The 23,713-nt window shown below is 36.6% G+C and overlaps 1 protein-coding gene across 2 annotated transcripts in view; it reads right to left on the bottom strand.

Annotated features, from left to right (window-relative positions):
- Nucleotides 1-23,713, bottom strand: part of LOC124954972 (opioid-binding protein/cell adhesion molecule homolog) — a 59,407-nt gene that overhangs the window by 33,355 nt on the left and 2,339 nt on the right. Inside the window, exon 2 of one of the 2 annotated variants that reach the window (XM_047508693.1) lies at nt 984-1,036. In XM_047508693.1, coding sequence (XP_047364649.1) covers nt 984-1,036 — 53 coding nt within the window. Of the gene's footprint in view, nt 1-983; nt 1,082-23,713 lie in introns of both variants that reach the window. The other variant, XM_047508692.1, reaches the window with a different exon arrangement.

The following is a 23,713-nucleotide window of genomic DNA, read 5'->3' as shown; positions in this document are numbered from 1 at the left end:
GAAAAAGAGGAAGAAAGAGAGAGAGAGAGAGAGAGAGAGAGAGAGAGAGAGAGAGAGAGAGGGAAAGGGAGCCGCTTAACAAACTGCTGAACTCACACCCCGTGGGATTTTATTTCTACTTAAATGGAGCTGCCGAGATACGCAGTTCGATCCGTGCCGAACCGCTCCAACTCGGAATTTATTTGCACCGTTCGTTAGCTCTCGTTTTCCCTCGTCCTCCTCCACCTTCACCTCCTTCATCTCCTCCACCTTCTCCATCTCCATCGTCTCTCCCCCGTTACCCCTCATCTTCCTTCTTCACCATCACCCCTTTCTCCCCTACCTTCCATCTTTTCTCCAACTCCCATGGAACTTTTCTGTTTTTGAATTACGCGCGATAATGCCGGCGAACGATTCAAGGTGAGAATTCGCGCGAGAAAAGCGGGAAAGTTGAGAGGCTATTATCGCACTCAAGAAGATTTCTAATGGAAACCTCGATCGATACCGTTCATCGTTCACGAAGAAATACGCCAAATCGAGTGAAGCCAATCGGCCACCAATGCGAAATAGCGATTATGATCTTAATCGTAAATGAGGAAATGAGAAGCAAAAAAAAAAAAGAAAAAAAAAAAATATATATAAAACAGAATCAGAGAAATAAATGGAGAAAAAAGATAAAAAAGAAAAAAAAAAAAGAGAAAAAAAATATTAGTAACGACGTTAATTATATTTTACGCGTTGGACTTTGAACGCGTGTAATAAATTTGTTATTTTTTTCTTTCCTTCTTCGCTTTTTTTTTTTTTGTTTTTTTTTCTTTTTCTTTTTTTTCTTTTTTTTTTTTCTTTTTTTTTTTTTTTTTTTTTTTTTTTTTTACTTTCCAAAAGTTATACCGGCTGTAATACGGGTTTGCTTAACGAGACGCTCGATTATAATTATGTGCGGTTGACATTAATTAATCGGTCGGTAAACGCACGTGAGTTATCGTGAAATTCATGCGGCTCACCTTATACGGACCGAGATTCTCCACGATGCAGGTGAAGATGGCTTCACGACCGACTGAAATGGTAAGATTGTTCAATGGTTTCCCGAATCTTGGTAATTCTGTAACAGAGTTGAGATCAATTTGTAAGTACAGGTACCGCAAACAAGAAGAGATGGTATAGGTAAGAGGATGTAAGAGGAGTAAAAGGAGAAGAGAAGAGGGATAGAATCAAATAAAAAAGTATCATCGTACGTTACATTAAACTGTTATACGTTATACATATTTCTTTTGCTATACCTACTCGATTTGCTTCTCTCACTTTCTTACTTTTACTTACTTATTCGCTTCCTTGCTTGCTTGCTTGCTTGCTTGCTTACTTACTTACTTACTTACTTACTTACTTACTTACTTACTTACTTACTTACTTACGGTCTTACTTACTAGTACATACTTATAGCCCACCTACGAGCGTGTGAAAGTTTGCAAAGTACTCCAAGCGTGCGGTGGTGAATAGGGCGAGTTAACGTAAACGGGTCAAGCGCGGAGACTAAGCCGGGCTTCTTTATATTACTCGAGCAAAATCCTTATCTCGCACCGATCTCCGAGAATCGCGTTAAATTATCGCTCAGAACGAAGGCTCTTCGGTGTTCGCTTCGTGGTAGTGGAAAGGAAAGGGGAGAGAGAGAGAGAGAGAGAGAGAGAGAGAGAGAGAGAAAGAGAGAGAAGAATATCGGAGGGATGTCAAGAGAAGAGTAAATGAGAGAAAGAGAAAGATATAAAAAGAGAGAGAGAGAGAGAGAGAAAGAGAGATGAGAAACACTGGATCCAGCGGGATAGTTGGCGGTAATAACGTCGATGTTAATTAAGCGTCAGCCACATCTCAAGACACATTTATCTCGCTGGCTGTCGCTTTTGCAAAGTTAGAGTTACTTCCTCCGACAAATTATCTGACAAACAGCACGGAGTTGCAATCATACTAAGCTGTTTCTCGTGTCTTCTTCACTGTTACATCTTTTCGTAGATGGTTCTATTCGAAAGGGAACATATTTTATTTTCATTACTCTAACAAGAAGGCTATTCTCTGTTTCCAAAACTATTATAGACCATCATATTCCGAATATTCTTTTACAAAAGAGACAATAGTATTCATTTATTTTTAGATGAGTTATGTCAAAAATAAAATAAAATGAAGTTTACTTCATTAATTATTCTTTATTTTTAATATATATTATAATATTATAAAGGTATGAAACATTTAAAGAATATCGAAGGCTATTATTATACGTATAAAAGTTTTTTTTAACATTTTTAAAAAAATAAAAGAATTTTTAAGACGACGAATATAGTTATGATCAAGCAAAAAAAAAAAATCAATAGTCTAGACTGCGAACTATTCGTCTATTCAAGTTTGTTTAATAATTTAATAATTTTTTCTTCGTTTCGATCTGCTTTCGAATCGAAGTAAGTTAATCGACGGTGATTTTTTTTTTAACGCGAAAATCCGACCGTTTTCTTTTTTTATTTTTGCTATTTTCTTCTTTTTTTCTGTGTTTGTTCTTCTTTTTTTTTTTTTTTCTTTTTCGTCCTTTAGAAGTCTTTCCTACGTCATTTTTATACACACAAACTGGGAATATTTATTCTCAATATCCATCAAACGTTACCGGTATTGTATATCGGGTCATTAATTACTACGAATGCGGCTAGACGATTCAATATCAATTTCGTCCATCAAAGATCCAACTTACTCATATACGGCAAAAATATTTCTGCGGTCTCTGGTTTCGATTCACCGTTTGCCAATCTGCAAGTTCCGTTCGCGTAAAAGCTTGACCGCGGAAGTTCAAACGATCAACGTTTAAGTGGAGAGGAACGTCAAATTCGACGCTACTCCTTTCATCGCTTTCCATAAAATTTATCACGCGTCGTATTCGAAGCATATACGTGAAAACATTGTGAGAGTATAAGTGAGAGTGACCCGAGAGAAATTTTGGTTAAGCGAGTGATAAAAGTCAACGTTATTTCATAATACGAACTGAATTCAGTGCATTGACCATTACGTTCGATAATAACGATAATAACGATAATCATGTCAATAAGATAAAGAGATTATTTACGAGTTCATTTACTCGATTGTTCTAACGGAAGAAGTAATTTTACAATAGATAAAAGTATATTTTATGAATATGTATCATTAACATTACTCTCTCTCTCTCTCTCTTTCTCTTTCTCTTTTCTTTATATTACTTCAGATTTGTAAGATTTAAAGTTAACTAATATATTTTGATGAAGCTCGATCAATTTTAATGGATACTTGAGCAAAAAAAAAAAAAAAAAGAAAAGAACAAAACATTCGATTCATTGTTATTTTTAATCTATTGATATTTTGAAAATAATCGATAAATAAAAATTTGTCCTTCGATTAACGTTAACTTTAATAATTGTAATATCGTGAATTATAAAAGAATTGGATTTAGATTTTGATGCATTCGATAATTTTAATTTTAATAGGAAAAATTAATCAAATAGGATGAAGCAATAATAAAGAAAGGTACTTTTACTGATATTACGATACTTTCTGGCGAAACAACGTATTCCCTCGTGAAAATAGGATAACACGAGAAGAAAAGAACCGAGCTTTGGGATCGAATAGGTCTGTTTAAGATTGCACACCTCGAGGTACAGTTTTAATTGAACCGAAAGCTCTCCATCGAGAAAGAAAGAAAGAAAGAAAGAAAGAAAGATAGAGTTTCTTTGGGACGACTGGACTTTATCCTTTACGAAAGAAAATCCCTTTGGAGTTTGTGATACTAATCGTTAAATAAATAAAACGAAAAACAAAGCGATTCGCTTTACCATTTAGTTTATCTTATTTACAATAACAATCGGATTTCAAAATAAACTGAGAAATGGGAGAGTTTAGAAGATTATATGATCATCGGCGATTATCGTGATGGTTTTAATCATTTCGCGATTATGGTCGTCGATGTTCGAGGATTTGAATATTTAATGTATATACCAATGTGTAGTAGAAATACTTGAAGCCATGTTTCTAATCTCCCGCTTGACCTCTCGAAGTATATGTAAATCCGACAAAAGGGAATAGAAAGATCGGAGACGAGAGGAATAGAAAGAGAAAGAGAGAGAGAGAGAGAGAGAGAGAGAGAGAGAGAAAAGGAGGAGCAGAAGGTTGGATGCAGAAAAGGGAAGAGAAGAAAGTATCGAAGGACGAAACCCGAAACGAGTTTCGAATCCCAGCACGTTCAGGTATTATCATTGATGGAGGCGGATTCCATCTGAAAATAAACGTAACGATTTTATCCTTGGATCTAGGGATCGATATTGATCTCCTCGATGACCGGCTAAACGAGTTTGCGTTTCCATAATTGCGATCATGAAATATGTAAGAAATTGCTGGTGAATTTTCTGTCGAGATGAAGAAACTAATTCGGAGAAATGCAGAGAAGATTACGTGAAGAAGATTACGAGAAGAAGATTACGAGATGCAATGAAATTCATCTTAGAAAGTCGACGAGGAACGTCGTCCTTCTTTCGAAAGAATAGATGGTACGATATCCTGAAGAAACCATCAATCCTTGACGCGTCGTCACGTTCATCCTAAAAGAACGTTCCTCTCTTCTCGGAGAAACGAACTCCTGAGCCTATAGGCGATACTATCTATCATTCTTTCGTCGTTTCGTTAAAAGATTGCTAGCTCCCCTTTCTTCCATTGATATACATTCATTTGAGTACGTTCTCGTCGTTGAATTAGAATTAGAATTAGAATCAGAGCATTTGAAAGATTTCAGGATTTTTTTTATAATCTTTATTATTACTCGTTCAATTTTCGTTCTTTTCGTGAATGACGAAAGTTTTAGAAACAAACAAAAAAAAACAAAAAAATAAAAAAAAGAAAGAAAAGAAATTATGACGCATGTATTTCATTTCTTTTTCTTCTTTTTCTTCTTTCTCTTTTTAACAAGACACACGATATCGTGTTATAATTAACGTCGATTATTATGCACGATATTCTCCGTAAGCCAACACACTCCTTCCGTGCCACTCATGCGACACAATATTTTTCGCGTAATTCATATATCGTGGCAGCTTGATTACGAGTGATAAAAATATGCTGCACGAGGTTTTTGATAAAGGGAACGCGAGATCATATGAACTAGAACCTTTCCTCTAAGTTAACTATACTCTCTTATATTCGAAGATTCGATCGAGAAGGTGGTGAAACCAACTGAATTGATCTCTCCTTACATGCAAGATATCCTTTTTTTAAACTCGATTTTTCCGTCACACGATTACGACGTAAACGTGCTAGGGAAGCTAAATGTCACTTATTCTTTTTGGTACCAACAAACTGATATATCTCTTTAGGTTCATGAAATTTTCACCGATTCATAAAAGAAAATTATATATTATCGAGTACGTTTTAGTACATTTAATTATTTTATTATTACATTTATGAAAACTTTCCGTTTAATTTCTTGAATCACGATCCTCATTCAAAGATAACGTAGAAAGTACTCAGTTCGTGCTTGGAATAGTAATGTGTACATATGTACTTTTCTGAAATTAGACAAAAGAATTTCAATCTAGCAAATGAATTTTATGTTTAATGTTTATACTACGTGATGAAAACGGTTAGGAAGGTTACAGTAACCATCATTTGTGGACTAATTAATGTATCGTCAGTAGCCGATAGTATTTCATGTTTACCTGATCGTAGATACGAGATAACGCGTGCGACAACATTAAATTAATGTCATTTGAATTAAAAAAAAATAAATAAATGAAAAAAAAAAACGAATCTGTTAATTATATCCAACGAAAATACTATTTTGTGATCAAAACAATATAGCTTCTGCTTTTTATTATATTTATTGAATCTAAATGAATACTCGTAATAATAAATAAAAAATTAAATATAAAAAAAAATTATCAGACAACTTTCATGAAATATAAACAATAGGCGTCGGTAAAACGAGTGCGAATTCTATATATATATATATATATATATATATCGTACGTTGTGTCGCTTCAGAGCCGACCAAATTACAGCAAGTGCATCAAAATCTATCGGTAGGCGACATGTACGCTTGGATAAATTTGAATCGCCAAAAGTGTCGTGCTTGATTTGTAAAATTCAACTGAATGACCCATTTGATCGTTATTTTTTGTATTAGTTACAGGAACACCTGTTAACCGGAACAGAAAGAGTTAACTCGTTACGAAGATTCAACTTATAATAATAAATTATTTGAATTCTCACTATTATTAATACCATTATTTAATTTTTTATTTTAACAATTCATTAATTTACTTAAAGCCTTTTCACTTCCATCTATAATATTTTACTTTCTAACAAATTATACATCTGCGTTAATTAATATCTTTCTGTAAAAAAAAAAAAAAAAAAAAAAAAAAGAAAGAAAAAAGAGAGAGAGAGAGAAGAGATGAAACAAAAGATAATAAATCCATTTTACTTCCATGGTAAAGGAATATGGAATGGGGATTCTTTTCAGAATGTCGATATATTTCGACAAACAACAACAAAGTTCGAGCTAATAAATTCGATGATAAAGTTATCTATATACGTATCGTGAAGATAAGGACGAACGGCAAATATTCGAACTACATCGGTTAACGATGCCGAATACGAATTCTTGCTTTGATACCGTTTCACATCTACAAGGATTGAGAGTCTCTTCCAAAAGGAGCTTCGAGAAGAGCGAGAAGGATAATAGATAGAGAATCGTGGTGCTAGAGAAAGAGAGAGAGAGAGAGAGAGAGAGGAAAGGAGGGGAAGAGGAGAATGAGAGTGAATACCGCGCAAACCTCAAGACATTTGATTGTACGAATTGCAATGTGCTATAAAGCTATGCCCTTTGAATCGCAATTCCGAGTGTGCGCTTTACCGTACGACATACCCTTAATCGAATACTCCCGCGTAAGGATTTAATTCGCGATCGATACCGATAACCTAAACTCGATTATTTATGAGATAGGATACTCGACAGCTTCGTCGATCTAACTACGAAGTGCATCGACTTCAGACGAAGAAGCTATCGATTCATCCCGTTACGACCGAAGGATTTTGCATTAATCGTAATTAAGGAAACTTTGTAAACTTTGCAATTAAGAAAGAGATCGTCAAGATTTTTATGACATTTTTTTTTCTCTCTTTCTCTATTTTTCTTTTTCTCTTCTTTTCTTTTCTTTTGTTTTCTTTTTTTTTTTTTTTTTTTTTTTTTTTTATATATCCATACATATCTTATAAACCAATATTTTCAATATTTTGTATCTAAATATATGTAAACGATATAACACAATTTATTAATTACGTATGATAACAGTTTGATATAATTTTGGAATAAAAAATACTAGAATATTGTTTTAACGTAATACGTTGTTTACATGTAATAAGTGTAACAAATTAATATACTATCGTCGAATTTTTTAATATTTCAATAAATAAACGACGACAATAACTTTTATTGAAATAATATCGACATTACTTATCGATCGAATTAATAATTTTATTAAAAAAAAAAAAAAGGAAAAAAGAAAAAAGAATCGCAAAAATGTCTTTGATATTATATAGAATAGATACGTATGTACATTACATTCGCATATGTTACATTTATCAAGTTTACAATTCGAACTGAACAATTATTATCAATATAGTAAATTTTAGTACGAAGAGTTTTATTCGAGATCGTCGTAAATACGAATCTCATGTATCTTTAAGACAACGTATGTATGTATCTTATATTTTCACAGTTTTACAAAATGTAAAAGAAAAAAAAAAAAGATGAAGTATCGAATAAGAGAGAGAGAGAGAGAGAGAGAGAGAGAGAGAGAGAGAGAGAGAGAGAGAGAGAGAGAGAGAGAGAGAGAGAGAGAATAAAGAAGAGTGAATCGCGTGTTTAGAGTGACGTTTTGGTGAAAAAGTATGTCAACGTCGTCACGTCGTTTGGCATTGTTCCCCCAATGAGTCTGATAGACGTCGTAACCATAATCTATAACGTTCTAAGAATACGTTCGGACCATGGCCCCCGGACTAATTAACATCGGAATGGGCAGGGAAGAGCGGCTCGTCGGCTGCGTTTTCATTGCGCTGGCAATAAATCCAGGAAGCAGATAAGCGTTATCGTGGTCTTTCGCCAGCACCTATCTGTACTAGCAAGGCTTTCCCTATTCTCGAACGGACATATAGGTTTGCCGGTACACAACGCGTTACACGAACACACGGTACCACACGCAAACGTAGTCAACACAACTTACGGGGGAGAGTCTCATCGATCGGTTTGCCCTGTCGTTCGAAAACCGCACCGTGACTTCGATCGAAAACGATCGAAACCGATCGACATGGATCGAAGACTAAAGTACATGGTACCATCGAGTCACGCCTTTTTATTTCCCCTTCCGCGAGTTGGAAAATCTCGTGTTCGTACGTATTAAGCTTCATAATTCACGTTTGGTCTGCATGTATGCATGTACATAGATATATATGTATATACAACGAAGGGGATCGTTCGTTGAACGAACTCGAGTCGAGTGTGTTCTCGACACGAGAAAGAGGAAGGGAGAAAGAAAAAGAGAGAAAGAGAGAGAGAGAGAGAGAGAGAGAGAGAGAGAGAGAGAGAATTATGTGGTTTGAACGTGTAATGGCTCTGTAAATGAGTCGAGAGAGATCGAGAGAAAGAGAGAGAAAGGTCGGAGAAACGAATACTTTCTCACGTACTTTTAATGGGAATCGATTTTACTGGAGAAAAATTTTCAAAAGAGAGCTAGCGGATTAGCGATTCCAAACCTCTTCCGGTAATCGTGACCACATAATTCTCGATTCTGTATATGTAAAGGTATGTAAAGGTATATGTACCTTTAGTACCTTTAAGATAGATATATATTTGGGCTTCTATGAAATAAGCTGTGAAGAAGAGATTGACCCATCGCAACCCTTCTTAATCGTGAAACAAAACGAATTATCCGAAGGCATGCGAATGCTTGTATTCGCGTTCAGCTCGGTTAGTCGACGATCAACTATCTTCCGTTTATGTCATCATAAAATATGTTGCCGAAGCATGAACGATGGACGATTTCTCTCATCGATATAGAATGCCTGAAGGGAAATGGAAGGGAAGTTCCAGCTGTTGGCTCGTTAAATGGCCACCCCCTCTCCTCCTCCTCCCCCCCTCCCCCCTTCCCTTGGAACAATTTGCTAATGAATAACGAGAGTCATATCGTTCATTAGAAAATCCGTTTTTGGTGACGCTGTAACGAGGGCGGACGTTGCGTAAGCGAACATCATGGTAACTTCAAGGGTATCTATACGTGAAAAAGGTTCGAGAACGACGAAAGCCTCGGGAATATTCAAGGAGAAAAGTTTTCCATGGTTAGAATGCAATTTCACCATCTCCACAAAATTATATTGTTCGTCGTGTTAAAACGGTGAAACGAGATTGCACGAGAGTGCTGATAATCATTTTACTATAAGTGAGTTTCTAATATGCTCGAGGGATGATTACTTCGTTATTCGTTCGAGCATAATGGTAACTGAGGAAAGTACAGGGTGGGCCAAAAGTTCCTAGATGGACCAAAAACTCCTAGATCCATTTTTTTTTCTACGCATGTAGTAGTATTACCGGTCCAAATAAAAAAAAAAGAGGGAAAAGGAAATAGAGGAATTAACCAGAAATGTTTGAAAGAGAAAGAATATCGAATTGATTTTTAAAACCATCCAAGAAATTCTGATCAATTTTATACTTAGAAACCTGACCAACGTTACCTATTGTCAAGATAAAGGTAGGAAGAATGATTTCGATGGAATATCTCAACCTATTCGTCTTTACTTTCTTTTTCCTTTGAAATGAGTAAAAGGAAGAAGAAAAAAAAAAGGAAGAAAAAAAAAAAAGACAAAGAATTTATCTTAGCCTTCAGCGTCTTTAGTTTTAGAAAAAGCAGTTTGATACGTGATAACAGAGTTTTTATTCGCAAGCATATGTATCAAAAATCGAAATGTTACGTTCTCTTTTATATGACGAGGATGAATAAGACGGATCGATGGTTACGGAATCCACTTATCACGGTGAATAAAAATAACCGAGGCGGAACGAGTGGCTCCGTGGAAAAAGCCGAATGGTCGTGGTAAACTATTATGTGTTTCAACCTAACAACAATATCGGTGCATTCAAATTTAAGCGATACACCTGCACCGTACAATAACAGTCGTGAGATTAAATCCCCTACGACCGCTGTAATCAGATCTCGGTAATAAACTCTCTATCTGTAACCCCGTCTCCCTTTTTCCCCCCTTTCCACATTTTCTTTCTTCTCTCTCTCTCTCTCTCTCTCTCTCTCTCTCTCTCTCTCTCTCTGTTCCCATTTTACCTTCGCAATCCGCTTTTCGCGCCCTTTTTCTCCTTCGGTTTTCCACTATTGTACTCCACACATAATTTTTTTGTTACTCTTAGTCCCGCGCCATCTCTTTCTTTCTCTCTATATCTCTATCTCCATCTCTATCTTTATCTCTATCTCTGTTTCTATCTCTATTTCTCTCATTCCTACCCCATCTCACTCTTCGCCTTCCTCCTCGGAACAATTACGGCGCATTTTAATTAAAAATTCTATTAATTCGCGAGTTCATAGCAACGGTCCCTGTGGAATAAACGGCACCGTTTCGAAGTATTAAAAGATAGTTCTAAGGCCGCGAAACCGTTCTCGCGTTATATTCCCGCAACGGTGGCAAAGAAAGGGTCGCGACCGTGGAAAGATCTTTGAGTAGGCGCGGTCGAAACCGTCGGCTCATTTTCTTTTTAATTTCACCAACTCCTTCGGCCAAACGGTAATCCCCTGAGACGCTAAGGTAAGTAAACACCGAGTCCACGTTGGAGTTTTGTCCATTTACCGTAACATCCGAGATGGTACTGCCGTTGAAACTTTTGTACTTTACCACGAGTCAAAAGTCTTAGCCCATTTAGAGAGCTAAGATCTTTTATTTGAACCGCTATATGTGTTACCTTTCACGGGTTTTCATCTAATTCATTTCATTTGCTTTACGGAATAAAAAAATAGAACGAAAGGAAAAGCAAAAAAAAAAAGGAAAAAAAAAGAGATAGGAAAAACATGAAACAAGAAAAACAATCTCTTTCCGTCAAAAGTAATTAACTGAAATATATTTATCGCGATATTTGATTATAAAATTAATTATATATCGATCGGAGAGATTAGTATTTAAGAATTCATTCGATTAAAATTATTTCCTCGTGATCGAAGTTACATCAACGACCATTGAAATATCTCTAGTTCGGTGCATACGTTCTTGGAAGAGAGATGAGAGTTAGACGAGCTTTCCACTCGATGGGTCTTCAAACTGTACTACGATATCTCGCATGAACAATGCTAACGAGTCAACGATAAAGTTACTCGAAGAAAGGCTATATACATTAGTTCGATAAACTTCCTCTCCTTTTTAATTGATCAAATACTATCGACCAAATCGTAACAATGATGAATGATTAAAAATAAAATATAAAAAAAGAAAGCGTGTACTCGTATAACATAAAAAAAAAAAAAAAAAAAAAGAAAAAAAAGAGAAAAGAAAAAGAAATAAATTTAAATTGATAGCAATGACCGATCTCGACGTTTGACGTTAAAAAGATGGATGCTTAGTCGAAATTATATGCAAGAGATGCATCACTTTCTCTCTCTCTCTCTCTCTCTCTCTCTTTCTCTCACACACACACACATACACACTTTCTCTCTCTTCCTAACGACGTTCTTATAATATTTTCCTAGGAACACGAGGAAAACTAACGATTATCTTACGAAAGGCACGATAAAGCTGCATCTAAATATCTAATTCTCGTGTCAGAGTACACGGGACCATCACACCTCTCGAAGCTACGAACCGGATATGAATAATAATTAATCGGTATGCTCACGAACTATACCGAAAGTTAATGCATCTCATTACGAAACCGTAAAGAAACCGTCTGAGTTTTATACCGTTACAAAGAAACAACTTTTGTCTTTGTCGAGCGTAGAAAACGAAAACGAAAGATACTTCTAAGGGAAGAGAAAGAGGGAGAGAGAGAGAGAGAGAGAAAGAGAGAGAGAGATAGCAAGAAAGAGAGATAGAAAAGTGTAAAATGTATTGCACATCGACGCAGACTTTAGGATTTGTAAAGTAGGACGTCTTGACTGGGACACTTAGCAAGGATAACAGTATCGCAAGTTATCTCTCTCTCTCTCTCTCTCTCTCTCTCTTTCTCTCTCTCTTTCTCTCTCTCTTTCTCTCGTTCTCTTTCTCTTTCTCTCTTTCTCTTTGTCTCTCTTTCTCTCTCTCTCTCTCTCTCTCTCTCTCTCTTTCTCTTGGCTTGGAAGCGGCGTAAAGTTCGAGCTTAAAACACAATTTAGTCGGCGGCAAGCCTCCTATATCCCTGCGACGAAATAGGTGAGATCGTCTAGGAGAACAGGTGGGTCGAGGTAAGTCGTTCGAAGGAAAATCGTTTCCACGCTCAGAGATTTTTCTCAAGAAGATTTTCCTTCCAGGTCGGGGGAAAGGATAAAAAAAAAACAAAAAGAGGAAAACAAAAACAAAGAAAAAGAAGGAAAGAAAGAAAGAAAGTAGGAAGGAAAGAAAAAAAGAAAAAGGAAAAAAGGGAGGAACGAGTGAAACAAAAAGAGAGAGAGGAAGAGGAAAAAGAAGAAAATAGAAAACAGAAACGAACGTATCACTCGTTTTTCCTTACATTTTCCGCTCGTAAGACACGTGCGCGTGAATCCGTGCACTTTATAAATCTCTCTCTCTCTCTCTCTCTCTCTCTCTCTCTCTCTCTCTCTCTCTCCCTCTCTCTCTCTCTCTCTCTCTCTCTCTCTCTCTCGCGCGCGCGTTTTTCCCCCCATGGTAGAAAAGCAATCGATTAGAGTTGTGAAAAGAAAGAAATTCGTGAAGCTCCTGCAGAGTAGCAGTATATTCGGCGATAATCCTCTTATAACTCGAAACGAGATCTTCCCTACCTCCCTGGTTCCACTCCCCTCCCCTCCCCACCCCTCCCCTCCCCTCCGTCCCTCTATCACCGCTTTGAGCTTTCTTCGAGATATCTAAAGGATTTCTAAAGGGTATTAGAAATTTCTAAGAAAGTAAGGAAACAAAGTAGCTGAGCGTCCATCTATTGACGACAATTATCTATCTACGTATCGTCTTCTCTATTCCGTCGGCGTCGAAAGGGAGGTACGAACGTCGAACGCAAATCGATTTGGTTGGTGCTGTCTAAGGGTGGGAGGTCTGCCCGGATACCGGTAATTTGCGACACGCGATCTCGCACCAAATGAAAACTTGATGCCGTCAGGTGGATCGGTTTGGCGCCACGCAGGCGTTCCGGTTATTTCATCGAACATAACGATTACGGTGATCTTGTCTTTTCACAAATCGAGATCCCCATAGGATGTTCTACCCTTTGATCCATAGCTTTTACCTCATCATTTCTAAGAACACTAACGTTATAGTTATCGTAAAAATATCGTCTCGTGAGAATAATCCTTTACTTTATGCAAGATTTCAAAAATTGAAAAATAATAGACAAATCGTTGAGCTTGTTCTTTGAATTATTCGAATACCATAAAAGTTTTATATGAGATTGAAAAATGTTCGAACCAATTCGAACTTATATACAGTAACTCAATAATATTCGAATAATTTATTTTCAAAAAGGTATATTATTTATTAAAAGGAAGAAATGATTGAAGATGATAAGATGTTAAATATTGAGGGTAATCTTTATGACCTCGCGAGGAGAAATCGTGTCTAGAGTGAGAGTCGAACGAATGGACACGTGCTAGAAACACACGTGCGCACACCTATTGCCGCCGACAGTCGTGCGGTATATCGCACAAAGGATCCCATTAAACGGCACGAGCACGCAGATCCTGCTCTTTGAACGCACGCAAATCAGTGACAAGTCGCATATGCCCCGCTTCACAACGACCGGACTTTCGGGTTACATCAAGGCACGCCACGGACTCGACATTCCTGCTTCCTATCGTCCTGGAAACGCTCCCTCTCTGTCTGTCTGTCTGTCTTTGTCTTTGTCTGTCTGTCTCTCTCTCTCTCTCTCTCTCTCTCTCTTTCTCTCTTTCTCTCTTTCTCTCTGTATTTCCCCCATTTCTCTCTCTGTCTCTCTGGCTCTCCATCTCTCTCTCTTTCTCTCTCTCTCTCTCTCTTTCTCTCTCTCACACATACACATACTCCTTCTCTTTCTCCTCTTCTTCGAAGAAGTTACATATACGACATAGTGACATGGAGAAAATAACTTTTCCATACGATCAAGATAATTTTTATTTTTATCAGCATAAGTAAGAAGAAGTTCGAATCTATTTTAATTTGAATAGTTATAATAACTATGATACTCTCAAAGGAGTCTTAATCAAAACTCATTTTTCTTTTTCTTTTTTACCCTTGTCTTTCAAAAGCTCGTACATATCGTTAATGAATAATCCCTCGTATTCGTATTAAAATGATGGAAATGAGATGAACTTCTTTATCTTCTGCAATTTACGAATTTCTTCTCAGAGATAAAGAGAAAAGGAAAGAGAGTAAAAGAGGAAAAGAGAAAAAAGTGAGAGAGAGAGAGAGAGAGAGAGAGAGAGAGAATAAGAAAGAAAGAGAGAGAGGGATGGAGGAGGAAGGGGATAGAGAAACGCAAATCGAAGTGGTGACTCGAGAGAAAAACGAATGGTCCGTGACAGTAGAAAATGGAGTTTCGATGCTGCCAGGTATAAGTTAGAAGTAGCACCGGTCAGCTTGGACCGTATCTTGGACCGTAAAGCTAAAATCCTAGCAAACTCACGATCGGCTGAGAATAAAGAACAAAGCGTCCCTACGCGGATATTAAAACAGGATATTAAAACGCCACGAAGGATCGTCGTTGCTAATACGTGTCGAGCGTGCCGCTTCGTTCAAATCGTCCTACTATTTCCACCTTTTCTTTCTTTCTCCTTATTTCTTAACAATCGCCATCTTACTGCTGGTACCTGCCAAGTATTTACGGAATTCTCAACGAGAGTAACTTACGAAGGAAATGCTTTACATAAGAAAGTGGAAACGGAAACGTCCACGGTTTCGCACGCAACATATGTGGATAAATGTACCTCTTTTTTTCCTTCCTTCCTTCCTTCCTTCCTTCCTTTCTTTTTTTTCTTTCTTTCTTTTTATCTTTACTCCCTTTCTTTTTTTTTTCTTCCTTACCTCCTTTAGTCTGTTTTTCACTAAACCGCAATCTCTTCTTTCAAAGTACATGCGTCGGTCACACGAAATGACTCTTTTAACTGCTTCAGAGTTTACGAGAGACGTCAATGTAGAATCTTGGTATATATATATATATATATATATATATATATATATATATATATAGACATATATGTATAGACATATATGTATAGATATATAAAATCCTATAAAAAGAAAAAAAGAGGAAAACGAAAAAAGGAGTAAGAAAAAAGACAAAGATAAAAAAAGAAGAAAAAAAAAGAAAGAAAAAGAGAAAGAAATGGCAGAGAAACGAGGGAGGAAGAAGGTGGAGGATAAAGTAGAAAATGCTTTGGATAACTCTGAACTACTGACGTAGGATGACGCGTAAGGAAAAATGAAATAGAAGAACGATTCCTTTGCGTGCATATAAACTCGTAGAGATCCTCGAGGTACGATGAAAGATTTCTCTCTTCGAGAACGATTCTCGTGTTCGTGTATATCGCGATTTCTAAACGACGCTTGCCTTAGTCACAGGGGATTATTCCTTCTCTGTCTGTATAAACGTAGAAAGGTGTCTTCTATGAGGTAAGATCGTGAAGGATTAAATGGAGCGTGTGAAGCGAACTCAACGCGAAAGCAAGCGAAGACGCTACGATTATTTCCGTGGGTCAATCTTTTTCAGAACGATTCGAAAAAAAAAAAAAAAAAAAAAAGAAAAAGAAAGAAAAGGAGGAGATAAAGGATGACGATGGAGAAGATTTTCAATCGTTCTTGTTTACTTAAATTTCCTTAAATAAGGAAATAGGTAAGAGATAATGAAAATATATTCTATCAATGCCTGAAACATTAATGATATCGTTTAATCAGTAATCTGTTTTTGCACTTCTTAATCTTAACTGAAGTCAAAACATAGAACTCACGTTATATAGGTTACAACATATAAAAGATATTCTAGAATAATTCTGTGAATCAATAAAACGTTACTGGAGAAACAACAGTGTTACTAATAAGTAACATTGTTGATTCAACGAAGCTCTTTTTTCGTGGTTTACGTCGTTTTACGAAGCGGACAGGGGATTAAACGAGGCGGAAGAATACTATGGTTGAAGCGACAGCAAACCGTTCCATTATTTACAACCAGCACGGATCGTCGCACGGACATCCGAGTCACGTACGTTCCGCAAGAATATATGAAAATGGGCACGTACTGCGTTCGTTCGACTGAACGAGAAACGCGAATGAGTAGTATGACAGATCGAATCGTCACTTCGATCGTTGCGTTCATTGCGAACGAGATGAAGAGCGACATATTCGTCTTAATGAAATATTCACAAGTTTTATGCTTTAAAAAGAATAGATAATTGAACGAGAGACTAGGCTACCGTTTAGAATTTTATTTTATTAAGCCAGGTCATACGTGGCAATTTTCTCGCATCTTCATTAAAACGGGAAATAAAAATAAAATAGAGAAAGAGAGAGGGAGAGAGAGAGAGAGAGAGAGAGGAAGGATGTAATATCTGTAAAAGTCATACAACTAACATCAAATTAATTTCACGAAATAATCGAAAACACTGGCTAGTAAAAAATGTCAATAATATAGAAAAGAGGAGACAAAGAGAAAAAGGAAGAGAGACAGAGAGAGAGAGAGAGAGAGAGAGAGAGAGAAACAGACAGAGAGAGAGAGAGAGAGAGAGAGAGGGTGTACGTACTAATTAATTGGGGTGAAATAACTGACTATAAAATAGTTGGCATGTCGAGGACTGAAGCTCGCGCCACTGAAATCGGGAACGAAAAGGTAATGGAAGGGGAAAGGGGAGGGCGGTCGAGAGTTTAGCCAAGTCTAGGAAGAGGTGTTCGGTGGGGTAGGTGGTACCTTTAATGAGGTTGATAATGGGGTAGTTATATAGTCCTCTCCGTCCCTATAGCCTTCGGTCCTGTTCCTCTCTTCCACGTTTCCATTCCTCCTTTCTCTGGCTGCTACTCATTGATTTCGCGGTGAAGTTAATCAGACTGCGAGAATTTCGTATTTCAGCGAGCTTCCAGCCTTTACTTAAGTTTAAACACTTGCCCCAGAAAAGCCGTTAATTGGGCCTCGGTATCGCACCGCCCTATTACCAGAAGCTTTCTCTCTCTCTCTCTCTCTCTCTCTCTCTCTCTCTGCCTCCTCCTCCCTCCCTCTCTCTCTCTTTCTCTCTTCGTTTCAACTCGATGATACGCAAAAGAGAGAAAAAATTGTGAAAGCTCGAGAAAAAAGCTTTGTGTGTTTCAATTAGAAAAAGCAACGAATGGACGAATAATAGAATATGTGGGGAGATATTCTTAAGGGAAACGAATCGTACAATTACATCCCTTGGCATAATGGGGTTGGTTAAATACCACAACGTGCAAATATCGTGGTTGTATCGTTAGGGTGCGTGCCGACAGCAAAAAAATATTGTTTCAGCTGGTCATAGTTACTCTAACCTACCTATCTGGGTACTATTTAGAAAGGAACAAATTCTTCTTCTTGAAAGTCTTTTTCCTTCTAAAAGATATCACGGGGAGAAAGTTTCTCCAGGCGTTCTCGATACTTGTCCCTAGCACGGAATCGTTAAATAGAGTAATCCAATTAAAAGGTACCGAGAAATCCTGTGGATTGAACGAAAGGGAACGAGAGCGGCCGACGAGAGATAAGAATAGGAAAGACCAGAAAGGAAACGGAGTCGAATGGAAATTTCGCGCTTTCTCCTTCCCTTTGATACTCCTTCCCCCGTTTTAACTGCTTCTCCTCTTTGTTTTACTAACAAGAAAACGCTATCCCTTGTCTTTTAACCCTCTCCCTTTCCACTCCCACTCTCCTCTCACACCCTTCCCATTCACCTTCCCACTCCATTCTCCCACTTCACATAGCTCAGCTTTCTTTTTCTTTTTTTTTTTTCTTTTTTTTTCTCTCTCTCTCTCTCTTTCGTTTTTTTTTCTTTTTTTTTCCTTACCGTGCTAACGAGACGTTTTGGTTGGTCGAAGTCATTTTACTTATTACAAGAAGGAAACGAACGATTTCCGTGAGTAAAGACAATGTAAATATACGCGGTAACGTACGTAAGAACGTACGTGGTACGTTTCTTTTCTAAATATTTCTTTTTGCATCGGTTCCTTTAGAACGACGCCGGAGAAACGAACGAACGAACGAACGAACGAACGAGCGAACGAGCGAACGAACGAACGAACGAAGTAAAAGAACAAGCTAAGGGATTTCAAACGGACGCGTTTATAAATGGGAACGTAAGAAGGAAGAAAGAAATCAATCGCAGAGATTCGCAAAGATGTGTCAAAAGGAGAGAGTAATATCCATGGAAAGAATAAAAGGAAGAAATTGAAAGAAATAAAGAAAGAAAGAAAAAAGAAAGGAAGAGAAAGAAAAAGAAGAATATATGGAGAGAAAGAGAGAGAGAGAGAGAGAGAGAGAGAGATAGAGAGAAAGAGAGAGAGAGAGAGAGAGAGAGAAAAAAAGGTTCGTTACATTCAGCCAATAACGAGGATGAGTAGCGTAGTCTCGAAGAGTAACGATAAATCGGTTTTGCTAGCCGTTGAAGGCGATTTATCTCCAGATACAAAGGACGAAGCCAAAGCCGGCTAGAATGTAATATCTGCACCGGAACGCCAGAAAACTTGTTTACATCTCATTCATTTTCCTAAAGCGTTTGATATATCCGAGGCAAATTCAGCGTTAAAGACTGGACGGATAAGACTTTTAAACGTCGATGTCTATAAAGAAAGGGAGAGAGAAAGAGAGAGAAAAAGAGAGAGAAATAAAGAGAGAAAAAAGAGAAGAAAATCATACGAGCTGATCTCGTTTTAGGGTTCCTTATTTTACTTATCTCTTACATTCACAATTCATACAATTGCAATTTCATCGGTGAGGCTATCGAAAGGATCCATTTCTTTCCGATACGTCTCCTCCTTCTTTTCTTTCCCTCATCTTTCTATATTCCCTACGAGAATCGGATGGGAGTCCATGTGAAAAAGCCTTCTATAATATGTTCGAGAAGAAGAGAGAGAAGGAAAAATAGAGAGAGAGAGAGAGAGGAGAGAAAGAGGGTAAGACGATCGTGGTCACGCATCGTCTCGGTCAGCGGCCGGCCATGCGCGTGTGGATATTTCATAACTTTGCACCGTGATTTATCGCAGACTCGGTGATTTTTCATCGGGGAAGCTACGAAATGAAGTGATTGATTACGTCGCGTGAAGGAGAAAGAGTGTAAGGGAAAAGAAGAGAGAAAGAGAGAGAGAGAGAGAGAGAGAGAGGGAGGGAGAGGGAGGGAGGGAGAGAAAGAGACAGAGTACACGCGCGCTCGAGCTCGATAGGAAAACGCCTCAGAGATTTTTGTTCTAATTTTTGAATCCCTTCTTTTTCTTTAATTTTACTTCAGATAAATTAAAGAATCGGATCTTGCAGGAAGCGGTGAAGATGTCCGACGTTGAAATATAATCAAGCTTATGTGTGTGGATTTATGTGTGTGTGTGTGTGTATGTGTGTGTGTGTGTGTGTGTGTATTGCGAAAATTCCATTAGACAATTCATATTATTTCACCTACATTTCTTAAAATCATTAGACAACGTGTCTACGATAAATAATTTAATTAAAACAATAAATAGTTTGATTAAAACAATAATTTTCGATTCTTTTTTTTAAAGTTATAGTCTTAATGTTTATCCTTTATTGTTAGATATTCAAATTTTAAATGGATATATATATATATATAAAATATTAAATATAACAATTTACCTTTTACAGGCTTCATATGAAAATGTTAAAGATGAAAGTTAATGACATATTTCTTTTTTTTTTTTTTGCCAAATGAAATCCTTTTTCATGATTACATATTTATTGCACTGGTAATAATTTTTTACTAATTGAACATTGGAAAACATTGAAAATAATTCTAAACGTCTGATTTAAAAATATTACAAAAATAAAATTATATTCATGTATATGAGATTTTTAAATATCTTTTTCAGATACCATCGATCTAACATAATATTTTTAAATATATCTTATCAATAAGTTAAATGACCACAGTACGTATCTACTTGAAAATGTTGTAAATGAAAAACGTAATACGATTTAAAAATGAATATACTGAAATAGAACAATATAGTCTGGAAAAGGATGAAGAGTATTAGTGGAAGCCTTAGCTGGTCAACGATTAATAAGTAAGAAAGGAGAAAGCGCAAAAATACGGAAAGAGAGAAAAAAAGAAAAAAAAAAAAAGAAAAAAAAAAAAGGAAGGAAAAGCAAAAGACAAAAAAAAGAAAGAAAAAAAAGAGAAACTCAACTTCGGATCTTATTCATTCTTTTTTCATAAAATGAAGAGACCTCATTGCACTCTCTGATAAAAAGTGCATTGACGATTAAAAAAAAAAAAAAAAAAAAAAAAAAAAAAAAAAAAAAAAAAAAAAAGAAAAAACGAAAAAAGAGAGAAAGAGAGAAAGGAAGAAAAGAGAAAAAGTGAAAAAGAATAGAAAAAAGACTGTAAGAGGTAATAAGCGCATCCACGATAAGCACTCTTCTTCCGAGAGGGAGTCTTTTGCAAAGGTAACGCGATTCATCGTTGCTAATTAACTACGAAATTTGTGCGGGCGCCGTAGAGCCTTGGTGGTTTGTGGGGAAAGTTAAGATACGACGATAGGGAAAGAGATGCGCATGGATAGAAACTGCGGGATGCGAGTAAGGATATCTCGAGCGTAAACCCTTCCTACGAAACTATTACGGTCTAGGAGAATATCCTAGAGCCGAGTCGTGATCGAGCAAACCGATACCGATAGTAGATAAACACACAATTCGTTTAGGCAAACTTTCCTAATTCTTTTCCATTAATCTTACGAGATCCAACTAAGATAATATTTCTAATAATCCCTTTATCATAATATCAATATAGATATATAATTACAATAATTCAATGATAAATCGATGAAATAATAATTAATTTTGAGGAATGTAAGAAAATATGAAGAGAGAGAGAGAGAGAAAGAAAACAAAAAAAAAAGAGAAAAAGACTACGTTAATAAAAAATGAAAAAGTATACGTATATTAATTTAAAGGATTAACAACGTAAGAAGGAATAAACCTTTAAGATATAAGAGGGATGCAATAAGGTAAGAAAACTAAGCTTTCACGTCGTGAAACGTAGGCAAGCTCGTAAGAGAAGTTAAAAGATCGTTACTCGAGTTCGCGTAAGCGAAGTCAAAGCAGCCTGCTAATTTACAGGTTTACCCGTGCGAACATGCGATGCGCGTCTCGTACTTGGGAGATCCTATCGCTTATATGCCGGTGTGTCTCTCGATGCTCTTTCAACAAGAGAGAAAGAATGAAAGAGAGAGAGAGAGAGAGAGAGAGAGAGAGAGACAGAAATCCGTAAACTCTCTAGCACAAAGCATGAAAGCACGGTTAAACAATCCAACCCTTCGCGCGTGAAAATGCGTGCTTAACGGTCGATCGCGTTCGAGTAGAATTCTCAATGAGAAGTTCGTATTCGTATAGTATGACTTCTCCGCAAAGGAAATACATTTTACGTCTGTGTTATATAACTAACAAAATGTAATATACATATGTAAAAGGGTAGGAAACGTTTGGAATGTTTGTGCGACCAAGCGGATTTCTCCATCTCTATCTCTCTCTATCTCTCTCTCTCTCTCTCTCTCTCTCTTTTTCTCTCCCTCTCTGTCTCTCTCATTCACTCACTCAGTCATTCTTTTATACCCCCTGTTTATTCCAACATTCGTTCTCTTCATTCGAGGTGCTTTTCTATCGAATATCGAAAATTCCCACGAAAAATATAACCAAGCACGAAAGCTACGAATTCTCGCTATGGAATAACGGAAGGCATTTCTTTAAGCTTGTCGATCCGCAGATTAACGTACATACGCGTAACGACGTCGAATAAATATTTATGCACGTCCGAACGATCGACAGAGGCATTTTCAACATTCGACGAGATTGATCGTTCGTAAAACATCGATGCGTTTCTGCTCGATCAATTTTTCTTCAACTACTACTGAGAAGATACCGCACTCTTTTTCTCACGGTACGTTTGACTCATTAGACAGATACCTAATTCTTAATTATATTTTATAATACACGAGTCAGATAACACAGAGACCCGTTCAGTATCGTTTACTAACCTGCTGATTCTTATGAGACCGTTAACGATGGCTTTGAGTGCTCTCAACTGAATTTTTCGTACCTCCCTTTAAAAGCTACCTCTGCTTCGTTAACGTGAAATTTCTAACGTAACGACGTTATCATTCCAGTCGATCTTCGTCTTCTTCTCTTTCTTTTTTTGTTCTTTTTTTCTTTCTTTTTTTTCTTTCTTTTTCCTTTTTTCTCTTTTCTTTTTTTTTTTTTTTTTTTTTTTTTTTATTTTATTTTCCTTCCTTATTATTTCTCTTTTTTTTCTTTCTTTCGTGTTTTCTTTGATTATTACGCACTAGTAAATTATTCGAGTATACTCTACGATCAATGAAACAGTTCTTTTAATATACCATAGACAATGTATCAGATAAATATTATAATATTTTTTCTCAACACTTATCATAGATATATGTTTTATTTAAACCGTTTAAATCTAAATCTATACAAAACGATATAATTAATTGTATAAATATAAAAATAATATAAGAAGTATTATTTAAGAGTGCAATGTGTATTAATTGTTTATGTATGCGTTTATACGTTGATAATCATCGATATATATGTGTATATATATATATATATATATATATATATATAATTCGATAAGGAAAATAAAAGCGTTAAAAATAATTGATAAGCCGTACGAATTTTAAATAAAATAATAATATTACATTTGCCCTGTATTCATTCACAAAAAAAAAAAGACGTTTTCTCATATTAATTTCTCGTATAGAATTCATATATACTTTCAATGGGTATACATCTGTGAATCAGATATTAAAGATTCAACAGCATCCTGTTTAAAACCAACAGCATGTATATGGTACAGTAACAACGTTGAAACAAGAAGAAAATATAATGTGTTCTCGTATCTATTTGGTACGTTGTTCAACTTAGCACGTAGTGGTTATCTCGCGATATTTAGGTAGAACGTGAACACATGTATTGTCCTTTACGCACAATGTTCCTACTCCCAAGAGTCCGTTCGCACGTGCTTTCGATTTTCGACCTTCTCACGGTCCTCCCGAGGCGCGAAACGCAGTGAAATTCTCGCTTTAACGTCAATGCCCTTTACAGCAACGGTTCGACTACAAATATAGGAAGGGTGAGTCGACTAACGGTGCTTTGCTGTTTGCGAATTAGGTGCAATCAAATGCGAAATCACCCCGGCAAATATTACACTGTTTACCAATCATATACGTCAGAGGACTAATTAATCTCGCGCGTGATTAAGGAAGACGATCGACGAGGGAAGGATCGTCTCTCGATTAAACAGACTCGTATTAAAACCGTCGGGAAAACGCTTGGCTTCGTTATCAA

This window comes from Vespa velutina, chromosome 16 (genome assembly GCF_912470025.1).
Source record: "Vespa velutina chromosome 16, iVesVel2.1, whole genome shotgun sequence".
Taxonomy (NCBI): Eukaryota; Metazoa; Arthropoda; class Insecta; order Hymenoptera; family Vespidae; genus Vespa; species Vespa velutina.
The sequence above is the reverse complement of the archived record's forward strand: the minus strand, read 5'-3'. Positions and strand labels throughout refer to the sequence as shown.